Here is a 12,860-nt window from a genome sequence, read left to right on the forward strand (position 1 = left end):
CAGTCAGCCTTCCATAACCACAGGTTCTGCATCCACAGATTCAACCAACCATAGATTGAAAATATTTGGAAAAGATCACATCTGTACTGAACACATACAGACTTTTCCCTCTTGTTATTCCCTGAACAGTACTGTGTAACAACTATTTACATAGCATTTACATTGTGTTATGTATTATAAATCGGCTAGAGATTTAAACTATACAGGAGGATGTGCATAGGTTATAACCAAATACTGTGCCATTTATATAAAGGTCTTAGGCATCCACTAGGGGTCTTGGAATCAATCCCCAGCAGATACCGAGGGACTACTTTATGTCAAGGAGTTGCACGATTCTGTATGATCCTTGTTTCTAAAAAAGAGGGACACAGTCATTAATTTGATCCTGTCTCTCAATCTGGCAGTAGTGCTCCAGTAGATGTGGACAAAAGAAGTAGAAATAAAGGATACTGGATGCGCTGAAGGCAATTTGAAAATGTCCTGGGAAAGGATTCAGATCACGACAAACTCTCTGAATTCAACGAGAGAGTACGTGGGTCTGAGAGAGCTTACCTGAGGGTTTGGATTTTAACATGGCTTGTTAAAATGAGCCATGAAGAGCCATAAAGACGCAGCATTTGGTTCTAACTATGGGTCCAGGTCAATGGAGAACATTCTTCTTGAACTACTTTTTAATTTCTCTGCAAAATGAAGTGAATTTACAGCCTGAATTTTTTTCTCTATGTATTCACTTTATTTGTCCTGTTGTCTTCAACCACAGCACCCTCACTCTTGAGAGGAGCAGGCTTATTTCATTCTTGTACTTTAACTTCTGGGCAAATATCACTTCCTGGGAGAAGGTGCTGCATTCCTATAAGCAGCACAGCTTGCAAGACAATCCCGCCCTCCACCATGGTACTTGACCTCTGCCTTTACATGTGTGCTTGTGGTTGGAGACCTGTCATTTATACAACCAGACAAGCCAGGCCCATCACCCTGGCTGATACTGGTGCTGCCAGGAAGGGAGAAGCTTGAGTGCAGATAGCTAGCACAGCTGTAGGTATATGCTAGCTTCTAACAAACCCTAGGAAGAGATACTCAGGGTGGACGCAGCATCAACTTTCCAAATGCTGACAAAGGTGGTATAAAAATTTAAAAAATAAAAATAACTGAAAAAAGAAATGAGTGTGTGCCTTAACCGGTGGAGATTTCATTCCACCAAGTCAGTAGTTGCTTGCTCTCATCACAAGGGCCTAGGAAAGTGAGAATTGTTATCGTAACTCTGGCTCTTTAAGTAACAAAGGTTTACAGTGGAAGGCTCCACCCTGCAGGGTGGAATTTGCCAGTAGATCCTGAAGCTTTACTGGATGTTCTCCACTACAGCTGTGCTTTCCGGAACACCCCCTTTCTTCTTGGTTCTCTGAAACTCTAGGGGGAGGACCTTTGGTAGTGGCAATTGGTCCTCCTCAGCTACCTGAACCCTCTGACCGCCCCCTTCCATAAAAGCCTCCTCAGTCCCTGGCCACTCTCCCTGCCAGTCACAGTGTGGCTTGCAGGCTGTCCCTTAAAGACAGAGAGGTTTGTGGCCCCATGTCCTGTTCCCTGGCTTCCCATTGCTTCTTTGCTTTACACTAAATGTGGCAAAAGAAACCTGCTTTCCAGAACCCTGCCTGTGGGCTCATCAAACACCAAAGTAAATGGACCTCTTTTCTTTCAAGGTTAGTTTCTTTAGCTTGATTTTTAAAAATGCTTAAAGAGTCCAAGTTGTTTAGTGTAGAGTCAGCTCAGGAGCAGGATTTAAGAGCTGGGTGGGTGGCCCAGCAGGTGAGGGAGTAAACAGAAGCAATTTGGTGGCTTTGTCACCATGGAGCTACCCACTCTGATTTGCCAAGCTGGTAAAACAAATATTCATGCCCCTCTCCTGCAGGCAAGACCTTGGAGAAAGCACAGAGGAGACAGAGGAGGGGAGCAAAAGGAGAGAGCAAACCAGGAACTGAATGTAAGCTGAAGGGAGGACCCTTGCAGCCCTGAATCCAGTCCCTGGGAGCAGGGTGGGGAATCTCACCCCTGGCTGAGCCCCCTGGGTCAGGCTGGTGAAGACAAACTTATAGGTCAACTTCTCCACCCAAACCAGGGCTAAGATGGGTGGCAGGGCTAGATAATGAGTAGGAAAGTTATCATGAGTTTTCTGGGGTAGGAGTGCACTTTTCTTAAGACGAAGAAACACCTTCCTTTAATCTTTATATGGCCTCTTTCCCATCCGGGTCCAAAGTGATTGGAAGCAAGACAGTGTTGGTGGGTAGAAATTCCAATAGGGTAAAGTGTTACAAGGGCATGGAAAGGAGTCTGGGGGTGAATAGTGAGACAACATGGCACTCACTGTGACTGAAACCCATTTGCCTGGTTCTGTTCTGCACCCTGATTTGCAGCAGTAGCAGAGGGTCAGGATGGCTGAGTGGTGGGTTCGGTGGGTACCTTATCTGAAGTGAGTGCTGTTAAGAAAATGGATTGTTTTTCTCATAGACTGATAGGGTGTTTGCTTGGTGACCAAACCTCCCTCTGCTCCTTGCTCTAGTCATCCATTGCCAGGCTCAACTCCCTCAAGTGTGTCACCTACACTGCCACCCAAGTACCTTGGTGAAATGCAAAAACCCATCATGTTGTTCTTTTGCTTAAAACCCTTCAATCATTCTGCATCACTCACAAAGTCCAGTCTTCCATCTGTATACTTCCTTTCAACTTCATCAATTTCCTACAATTTTAATGTACAGCAGGTGGCAACCAGGTTTTATTGTTTGCTTTTGGTTTTTTCCCCCAGATTTAAGAGTAGATCCCAGGTACCTTGGTTTGCCTCTTAGCATTAGCAGAAAGACAATATAGAGCTGAATCCCCACTTTTGCATAAAAATTTGTTCATTTAGGTGGACTGCTTAGTTAATTATATTTTCTTTGCTGTTTCAATGGAATCTATTGTATGTTTATTCTTCACTGAATTCACTTATACTCTTAATACTGCACATAATTGAATCATTCAAATTCTAGTCTGTTGAAGCCAATGTACCTACTTCTACTGACAAAGGCCAGCTGTCTTTCCACTTAAGTTTTTCACATTCATTTGTCATTAGAAGCTTATAGAGACATTTTGTCTTGATTTCACAGATGAGAAAACCAAGTGCCATCAAGCTAACAGTAACTTGATCAAAGTTCACAGAGTTAAATTTACTTAATGGAATCTGAAAGGATTTAGGTGCCTGTGACACTTCAGAAAAAAAAAAATAAAACAGTGTCTTATATCACATCAGCAAACCTTGTGCAACATCTGATGCCCAATAAAACCTGTTTATTGAATAAATAAATGTCTGGCTTATAAGCCACATTCACTGACACTGATTTAAGGTATACTTTGTAGTGCTGAGTCTTTGTTATGTATAATTTTAACTCGCTCTTTCATGATGAGTCTTCACGAAGGCTGTTGGAGGTATATTAGAATTATCTTGTTTTATTTCAGTAGCCCTGTGCCTCCTGGCTTGATTCTCTTAGACTCTGCCCCAATTTTGGAATTATTGTCCTAGAGAACCACTCTTATTCACTAATATTTATCATACTCCTGAGTTGAAGAGGAGAAATGGAGGCTGAAAACTATTCTAGAATTCCTTCTTTGAGGGTCTACAGGTAGAACTGGTTAGTAGGTTAAGAGAATCGGAAGAACAACGAGAAAAAGCTAGAAGAGACTTGATCTCCAAACTAGTTTATTTGGTTTATTCATCTACTACTCTGCCTGGCCATTGCTAGACACTGGGGTGGAGGGACAGATTAATAAGACAGTCCCACTCCCCTGTTTCTCATGGGCAGACATACAGACATGAGAGAAGATAATCAAGAACCATTAAGCATGACTGCTCATGGCCATACTGTTGGCTGCTCTGAGTGAGGAACCAGAATTCCTAGTGCTTTGTGGCTCTCATAAAATCACTTCTCCAAGGAAAACCCCAAAAGGATCTATAGCTCACCACCATATGGGGCTCTCTTTCAAGAGGGCCCTCTTCCTAGAGCCTGAAACTCTCCCAATGCTGTGGTCAGGTGAGATTCGCAAAGCTCTGCAGCTGGGGTCCCACGGCCGCCTGATGATGCTCGTCTAATCAAGCCCCAATTTCCCGAACAAGAAGTACATTTTCTTCCTTTGAAGGTAATTACACTCAACAAATTACAAAGAGCCAGGGCAGTTGAGTTAAAAACAATTGGTTTTGCAGTAATTAGAAAAACGCAAGGAAATGATGACTGTGGAACAATATTGAAAGGGACGCTGAGGGATGGCGGCCCCAGCTCCTGGTTAATTCTTCAGCTTGAATATTTAGAGATCCTCAACTAATTATGCAGAGATGATGAATTTTAAAAATGCTGCCATCCTGCTTTCTCAAGGCCAAGGACTCTGGCTATTAATAGAGCAATCAGATTTTGCTATATTATAGAGAATTCACACAAAGTTGTATCTATTTTAAAGCGTTCATCTGGCACATTACTTAAAGATGACAAATCTCCGTAATGTGCAAAATCAGCATTGGGTTCAACTCAATCCAAACTCATTATAATCACTCCGAGTCCCCCCTATCCCCCCTACCCCCGCCACAGATAAATCTATTGTTTAAAATGGACACTACAGGTAAGAGTTATCTTGAGTCCTTCCTGAAATTTCTTTTCCTTGGGGTCATTTTTAAGATTGGCTTTATTTTTGACAAGCCCATCCCAGATGGAGGTGAATGGACATAGGCACTGGAACACAAGGGATTTGTCTCCAAGCACTAAACTTTTCTGGATGACAAATGGAAAGTACTGACCATGACAAGCAGGCTGCTCTGAGACTCTTGCTGGGAACCAGGATCTCAAATTCCTGTGTCACCGTTTATCCATCATCAGAAAATCCACAGCCCATTCGGCTGTTCACATTGGATTTGCACTGCGCCGAGGTTCAGGGATCCTAGTGGGGAGAAGTGTCATGCATAATAGCCGTAGAAACAGGAACCCCAGTAACTTCTCAAAACCACGTGGTCAAAAGCTAAGCATCAGAAAGAACCCACTGTGCCCTCCGACAGGCTTGAAAGGGGAGGCTGCAATGTGCCCTGCATTTAATTATTTAAACTGCATATTGTGAGGCCCTTAAGAAAGCAAATGTCATGATGGACAGAATGAGTTTACCCTCCTGTCGAAAGAGCAGTGTGCCGTGGCGAGGCCGTCGCTCAATTAAATTGGACTGCGGGATACAGAGGAGATGGAGGCTCAGCCTGGGGACCCTAATGAGACATTTTGGAGGGAAGAGATGCCCCCCTCAGAGTTTTTCACCCTTTGATGGATGTTCTCCCCCACTCCTTTGCGTAGCACCCGCCCATGTTAAACACCCCTCAAATTCAAACATCTTGCAGCCCAGAGCATTTAAAAAGGAGCTTGCAAAATGGAATTTTAAAAGCAAATCTTTGGTTGATGTGGAATAGGTGGGGGGGAGCAAATGATACTTAATGTCATGCAAATTAGCAGTCTTTGGCTGCCAGAGCTGAAAGAAAACGAAGCAGTGGATCTAAAACCAAAGAAGTAAGTAACAAATAGATTGCTGTTTCATTTGTGAAAGTGTGTGTCTCCCTCAACTGCCTGTTGGGAAGCAAAATAAAGTATAACTTGGTAGGGGGTGGCCAAGAATGTTTTCCAAGGACCCTGATATTTATGCAGCACCATATGCATGTTTGAGGATGACTTTTTTTGTAAAGACACACCCCAATCTGAGTATATATCAAGAGTTCACACTTGATCAGCAAGCCCATGTGATTGTGCCCCCTCCCCGAAGACATTTTGGCAGTATCTTGAGATGTTTTAGGTTGTCATAGCTCTAAGGGAGCAGGGACTACTCTCTGGTGTGTGGAACCCAGGGATGTTGCCAAACATCTTCCAATGCATAGGACAGCCCCCAATAGCAAACGGTAATCTGGCACAAAATGTCAACAGTGACAAGAAGAGGCCAAGAGAAGGTTAACCTTTGGGTATCAGAAATGTTCATTAAGACGGAGAAGTTGTCAAATGTTTGTGTCAAAATATGACGGCAACCACAGACCACTGCATGCCCAGCAGGTGCACCAAGCCCTGCTCAGCTATCTAAATTGGTGGTTAAGATGTGCTTCCTCCAAAAGGCTTTGACAAGGAAGTTCATGCTCCTGTCTGGCCTTGCAGACTTGGCTGTTGATCCCATTTGTTCCTGGTGCCTTTGTCAGAAGGTGTTAGGAAGGTGCCGCCTGTCAAGTGATAACAGAGCACAGCCTATTTGAGATTTCTGCACATTAAGTCCCTTATTAGTATTTCAGTTCTGTCTTTCTTAGAGAACATGTGCCCTGAGGAGGCAGAAATCCTTTATAGACTTGAAAGTTACCTGAGGAACAGTTAATCCTCACACTGCTCTAGTAAGGCAGGTAAATTGCAATTAGATGAAAAATGGAGGAAAAACAACATAGTCAACAGGTGTTTGGGTTTCCTTGGGGACCGAATAGTTTCATATTTGGCTTAAAAGCACACAGTGACATTTGGAAAGAGTCCCTTGCCAGAAATGTTCTCACTGGTGGTTAAGACAAGGAAGATTAACAATAATCTCAGGAATAAAATACAGGGGTAAATAAAAGGAGCAATCTTGAAGAACTGGGGGAGGTGGGAAAAAAATGAGTTCAGTGTTCAAAATGATCTTTTTAGATATTATACTGCACAAATGAAGAAAGCAATGTGCAAACCTTGAGGTGTTGGGGGAAAAGGAGACGGATACATTCTCATTTCTATAAAGTGCCTGGTTCTGAGATGTTAAGGACCAAGAAAGAGTCAATTTCAAGCACTGTCTCATGCCAACTGCCCCTCTTGAACTAGCCCAGAGCCTGGAAACATACATACAGTTACTACGTACAGCAGAGCAATGAAGCTCAAGAGAAAACAGGGTGCCTTCCCAGCCAGCAACCAGGAGTTTTGCCAAGAAAAATTCCAAGCATTATTTGGGAACCCAGAACCCAAAAGCCATGGACCACTTGGCTGTGTATTAGAAATAGCCATAACTGGGAGTTAGGACACCTGTTTCTAGCTCTGCGCCATTAATTGGAGCTGTGATCCTGGATGAGAAATACTGGCCATTCTGAGCATTAGTTCCATCTGCCACAGAACCCACCTTGCTACCTCCTCACAGGATGTCTCACCTGTGACAATTGATGTGACAGGACTTTCAACCTGCAGTGGGCTAGGAAATGTGGATATGATTATATTCAATAGGCCAGAAAAGGAAAATTTTATGAAATACAAGATTTAGGATGTCAGGTTAAGGGGAGGGGAGCATAGGGACTTTTTAATGTGTAGGCCAAAATAATATGAAGCTAACACTCAAAAAAAAAAAAAAGGTAAACTTTCCTCATAAATTAGCCACATCTGTACAGTTTCATTAAAGGAAATACCTGTAGTTGAAATTCATTCTAAGTGAGAAAGAACTGATTTAGGGTTCCTAGAAACAAGCCAAGCAGCATTTTTCTTCCTGTTTATTGACTTACAATAGATGGCAATATCCCAAACTATCACTCATTGTTCCCAGATACAGCTACGTGGAAACCTGAAATGTGGTAAGGCTAGATTGCAAAGTGGGTCCATTTTAATTAGGCAGGAGCTTTCTTATAAATCAACTTACCTTTTGTGGAATTTAGTTAGAGAAGGAGATATTATTCTACCTCTGTTACTCAGCTTTTTCTCCACGGTGACCAAAAGACCTCACAAGCACAGTTTTTAAGAAGGAAACTTTGATTTGGAGCTCATGGTTTCAGAGGTCTCAGTCCATAGATAGCCAACTCCGTTGCTCTGGGCCCAGAATGAGGTAGAACATCATGGCAGAGGAAAGCAGCTCAAGACATGGCCACTAGGAAGCAAAAAGAGAGTTCCCCTCATCACAGACAAAATACAAACCCATGACCACCTCCTCCAGCCACACCCTACATTTACCACCCAGTTAATCCCTATCAGTAGATAAATGTGCTGATTAGATCAAAAGTCTCCCATCCCAGTCTTTTTCACCTCAAAAACTTTCTTGCATTGTCTCACACATGAGCTTCTGGGGGACACCTCATATGTAAACTATAATACTTCCCATTGGCCAACCTGGCTCTTGACCTCATGCAGACTGAGGTTAGTGGCTAAGCCCCCAGTTGTGCCCTGTTGATTGCTTCTGTTAAGAACCTCCTCATGCCAGAAGCATAATACAGAGCCTTTCTTCTTCCACCCCTGACTTTTTGTTTGAAGAAACTGAGAAAAGTTTATTTAGCCCTTCCTCTTTTGTGCTGTAAATGCACCCTTGACCCTTTTCATCTGTGATGTTCCTTCCCCTAGATTCCACCAGATGCCTTCCTGAGTCTTTTCAGTCAGCCTTTTCACTGCTTTGACCAAAAGACCTGAGAACAACTAGAGGAGGAAAAGTTTACTCTGGAGCTCACCGTTTTAGAGGTCTCCATCCATAGACGGCCAACTCCATTCCTTGGTGTCTGAGATGTAGACAGAAAATCATGGCAGTAGTGTGTGGTAGAGGAAAGCAGCTGGGGACAGGACATCAAGAAGCAGACAGAGAGAGATTCTGCTTACCAGAGACAAAAAATATATACACCAAAGGCACATGCCCAGTGACCTACCTCCCCCAGCCATACCCTACCTGCCTATAGTTACTTCCCAGTTAATCCCTATCAGTAGATTAATGCATTGATTAGATTAAAGCTCTCATAACCCAGTCATTTCACCTCTAAACTTTCTTACATTGTCTCACATGTGAGCTTTTGGGGGACACCACATATCTAACCTATCACGGAGTTATATTAAGATATTTTAGAAGGTTAGGCTACAGTATCAATATTCTAGGAAAGCCCTGAAGCTATGCTGACTAAGAGTTCCTTGCACTACAGCGCCCTGGGAAAACTTTGCAAAGTTGGGAAGAACCCAGGTACCCAGCCTGTCATCTTGTCATCTTGGATCATAGCATACCTTGGTGATTTTGAATAAATGTCTTCCTTCCCGTCTTTGGGCCTGTGCTAGGCTGGATATATTCGGGTTGCCCCAGGTTTGATGTTCTTTCACTCTGAGAACAAGTGCTGCAATCAGGAGAAACTCAAGCTTCATGCTTCAGTATTCGGCAGCCTTTGCTATTTGAGAGGTTGCTGGAATTTTCCTTAGGGATCATTTTTAACTGATTTTACTGTTTTGAGCTCAGATGTTTCTCCCCTTTCTCTGTGTTGCCGACTCCATATAGACAAGCATTCTTATTGGTTTCTTGTTGGTTATGCCAGGCTTTCTCTGTACAAATCAAAAAAATGCAAATATATATCGCTTACACAAGAAGAGACATACTGTACACACTGTCCTGCTTCTTGTTTTATTTTGCCTTCTTCTGAGTAATGAATCCTGGAGAGCATTCCATGCCAGCATGTATGAGTCCTCCCTGTTATTTTTTACAGCTATATTGTGTAGCTATACCACATTTAACTTAACTGCTCTTTTATGGATATCTGTGAAGTAGATTCCCAGCAGTTGGACTGTAGAAGCACCTTCAGAGGAGTTGCACCATTTCACATCACCTGCAGTGACTGACATATGTGGGACCCTATGTCTCAACGAATTTAATAGCAAACTTTACAGTCTGTCAATCTGACATAGGAGAATCAATTTTCTAGTGTGGTTTAGACTTGATTTATCTTATTTAGAGTGAGGTTGAGAATTTTTGTGCAAGTCTGCTTAAAGCTCACTCATACTCCTAACTCTGTGAACCATCTGTTTGTGACCTTGTTGAATTTTCAACTGGGTTATCAGTCTTTGTCATCCCAATTTCTATAAGCTCTTTGAAAATTGGTGAGTTTTTTCCTTTGTTTGTGATACCAGTTATTAATATTTTCCCTGTTTAGTATTTGCTTGTGACATCATTTGTGATGTTCTTTGCTGTGTCAATTTTATTTTTATAATGGTCAAACTCATCAATTTATTTTACTAAAAAGAACTTCCCTAATACAAAGTTATTTCAAAACAAAAAAATCTTCATGTTTCTCATAGTTTCTATTTGTTTTTTGTTTGTTTTTTTTTCCTATCCAGTTATCATAAGTTACTTTAATATTGAAAAGAAGGTACCAATGGGTAATGAAATATTTCTTTTAGAGCCAACTGTGAAGGGGGTAATTTGGTAATTGGGTAAAATGAAAAGATCATAATTTTTTTAATGGCAATGATTTAACTGGCTAACCTGAGACTTTCACTCCCATATTCTGGAGTTTGCTATGTCATTTCACCATAAGGTATAATTAATAAAAAAGCCACCTAAGGCCCATGTTCAGGTAAAGGAAGGTGCTTTGCTGGCAGTGGCCTCTATTCATGGAGAGTCAGGGATTCTCTCCTGTACAGTTACTTTTGAAAGAGTCATATTGCAGACCTGATGATGATCAAGGAAAAGAAGGGACATATACAAGAGAAAGATCTGAGCACATTTAGACGGATTGAAAGCTCTTCTCAGTCATGATTATGGGTAGACTCAGTGAGTACTTGTTTGGGGACTCACCATGGATTACCACCAAGTTAAATGCAGTTGGGAATAGAGACAAGAAAGCATGAAATACTCTACTGCCCTCACAGAGCTTATTGACTAGTTGTAGAGAGAAGACACAATGTTGGGAAGAACCCAGGTACCCAACCTGTCATCTTGTTAGTTAAATAGTCACTAACACTATCAGTAGCATGTAAGTTCTTGTTATGCGTTAGCTATGAACTGTCCCCTCAATTCTCCTGCATTAGCTGGAATGTGAAGAGTTGGAATGATCAAATCATGAGAACTGTAACCTAATCAATTCATCCCTGTTTGAATGGACTAACTATAGGCAGGTGGGTATGACTGGAGGAGGTGGGTCAGTGGTGATGTGCTCTTGAAGAATTCATCTTCCCCTCTCCATTTCCTGGCTGTCATGAATGGAGCAATGTCCCTTCACCATGCCCTTCTGCCATTTTGTTCTGCCTCACATTAAGCCCAAAGCAATGGAGTCAGCCAATGATGGAATGAACTTCTAAAACTGTGAGCCCAAAATAAACTTTTCCTCCTCTAAGTTTTTCTTGTTGGGTACTTGGATCACAACAGCAAGCAGCTGACTAACACAGTCCCCCCCAAATACAATACAGAGCCTCTTTCCACCAATGCCCTCTTGTCCTCTGCTATAACTCCTTCTCTGTGATTTTACATCATGGACTGTCTCATTTATATCATGGGTCTTGTTTTCCCACGTCAGATAGGGGCTTGAAATAGATCATCTCAAAGTCAGAACTCAAGATACAGGTTGATGCCCCTCTTGGATCCCACAGAACTTCGGTTTTACCCTATCAAATTGTTATAATTCTCATCTGCCTCTTCCTTAATACTAGAGTGTGACATTTCATACTAAATCCCAAGCATAGGGCAAGCACTTAATGAATGTTTTTTGAGAGGCTGGGTGAGAAAACAGTTTATGACTACTGCGTGACAATTCTGAGCAAAGGGAGAAAAACATAATCAAGGTTTCTTCCTAGAGGGGGTTTCTTTTTTATTTTTATTTATTTATTTTTTTAGAAAAATGAAAAAGTTTTATTGCTTTGTAAGCAAAGAAGAAATACAGAAGACCCCTATCCCAGAGGCTGTGATTATGCTCATCAGCAGGCTTTTAAAGAGCTGATTCAAAGGCTATATTCCACGTGTTCTCTGTTGGCGTTTAATTCACTTGTTAATTTGAGAGAGAGTCATTTCTAAGATCTTCAGGTACCATCCCCATAGTACAGATATTTTGTTCCTATGGTTAGTGTGTATTTTAGGACAGATAAATCTGCCTAAAATAGGGAAGAAAGATAATTCTGTTTCCTCTGAGATTGGGGAGGGGAGAGATTAGGGAGGAGTAGGGAGAGAGGAAGAGACAGAAACATATCCATTTGAAATATAAGTTGTGGCAGAGCAGCAAGGACTACATTCAAAGCACAAAGCAGACCACTATTATGTTTCCCCGATGTGGAAAAAACAATGGATGACTATATCTCCAAACTGATTCCTGCTTAAGAGGGCAAAGTTGGGGGAAGTAACCCAAAGTCCTTGGTTCTATCAGGTGCGGCACGGACAGTTATGAGTTCTCAGCATCAGAGCAGTCCAGATGTCCACAATGGCAGATGGCAGGTGACTGGACAAGGCATACATAGGGCAGGGATCATGCTTAGCCAACAAGACAGCAATGATTACTTTTTTGTAAATAATTATCACAAAAGCAATTTAGTATTTCAGTCAGTCTCTGGAAACCATGAAGACAATAATTCGTAATAATATCAGTGAAAAACAGATCAAGTTCATCAACGTAGGAGGTTAGGAAGATTTGTAGGTCTAGGAGATCAGGCTCAAAATAACTCAGGACAAACTTACAACTTTGGAGTCCTTGTAATCATTATTATTAGGCACTCCCACCCAAGAACCCTTCTTTAATAGCCTCCAGCTTTTCTTTCTTTTGGTAGGGCTGACACAGTGTACATCTTAAGTTACATTTTTAAAAAATTGTTTTCCTTTTAAATGTCCATGTAGGACTGTGCTTAGGCTATACTCTTCTGCCAGGTGTTTAAGACCAAGTTGGTCAAAACTGATCTTGTTCCTATCTAATCTTAACAGCTGAGATTCCTCGGAGACCACTCTGGGGACATGTGCAAAGTCTCTTGGCTTCTTTAGCTTTACCAGTGGTGCCATCTGCCTGCATGGGCCAGGGTCTGGTTGACAATATGTGGCTTCTCTTGGAAGCCTCAGAGACATTTCCCTCTCCAATGACTCTCCTCTTTGCAGATTGTGCAGTGGTTGGCTTCCTGTTC

General features: G+C 42.0%; 1 protein-coding gene and 1 long non-coding RNA gene across 9 annotated transcripts in view; one reads left to right on the plus strand and one right to left on the minus strand.

Moving 5' to 3' along the window:
• The window catches only part of Nckap5 (NCK associated protein 5), a 910,861-nt gene that overhangs the window by 853,162 nt on the left and 44,839 nt on the right, over positions 1-12,860 (plus strand). For 7 of the 8 annotated variants that reach the window (XM_078017217.1, XM_078017216.1, XM_078017218.1 and 4 more), the window contains one exon: positions 1,907-1,978. The exons of the other annotated variant lie outside the window; for it this stretch is intronic. In XM_078017217.1, coding sequence (XP_077873343.1) covers positions 1,907-1,978 — 72 coding nt within the window. The remainder of the gene's footprint in view (positions 1-1,906; positions 1,979-12,860) is intronic. 8 annotated transcript variants of the gene reach the window in all.
• Positions 7,390-9,306, minus strand: LOC144365511 (uncharacterized). Its single transcript, XR_013424020.1, has 3 exons — positions 9,003-9,306; positions 8,465-8,563; positions 7,390-7,893 (listed from the first exon to the last, which is right to left on the minus strand). It is a non-coding gene; the product is annotated as an uncharacterized LOC144365511 (long non-coding RNA).

The sequence above is a fragment of the Ictidomys tridecemlineatus genome, chromosome 7 (genome assembly GCF_052094955.1).
Source record: "Ictidomys tridecemlineatus isolate mIctTri1 chromosome 7, mIctTri1.hap1, whole genome shotgun sequence".
NCBI lineage: Eukaryota > Metazoa > Chordata > Mammalia > Rodentia > Sciuridae > Ictidomys > Ictidomys tridecemlineatus.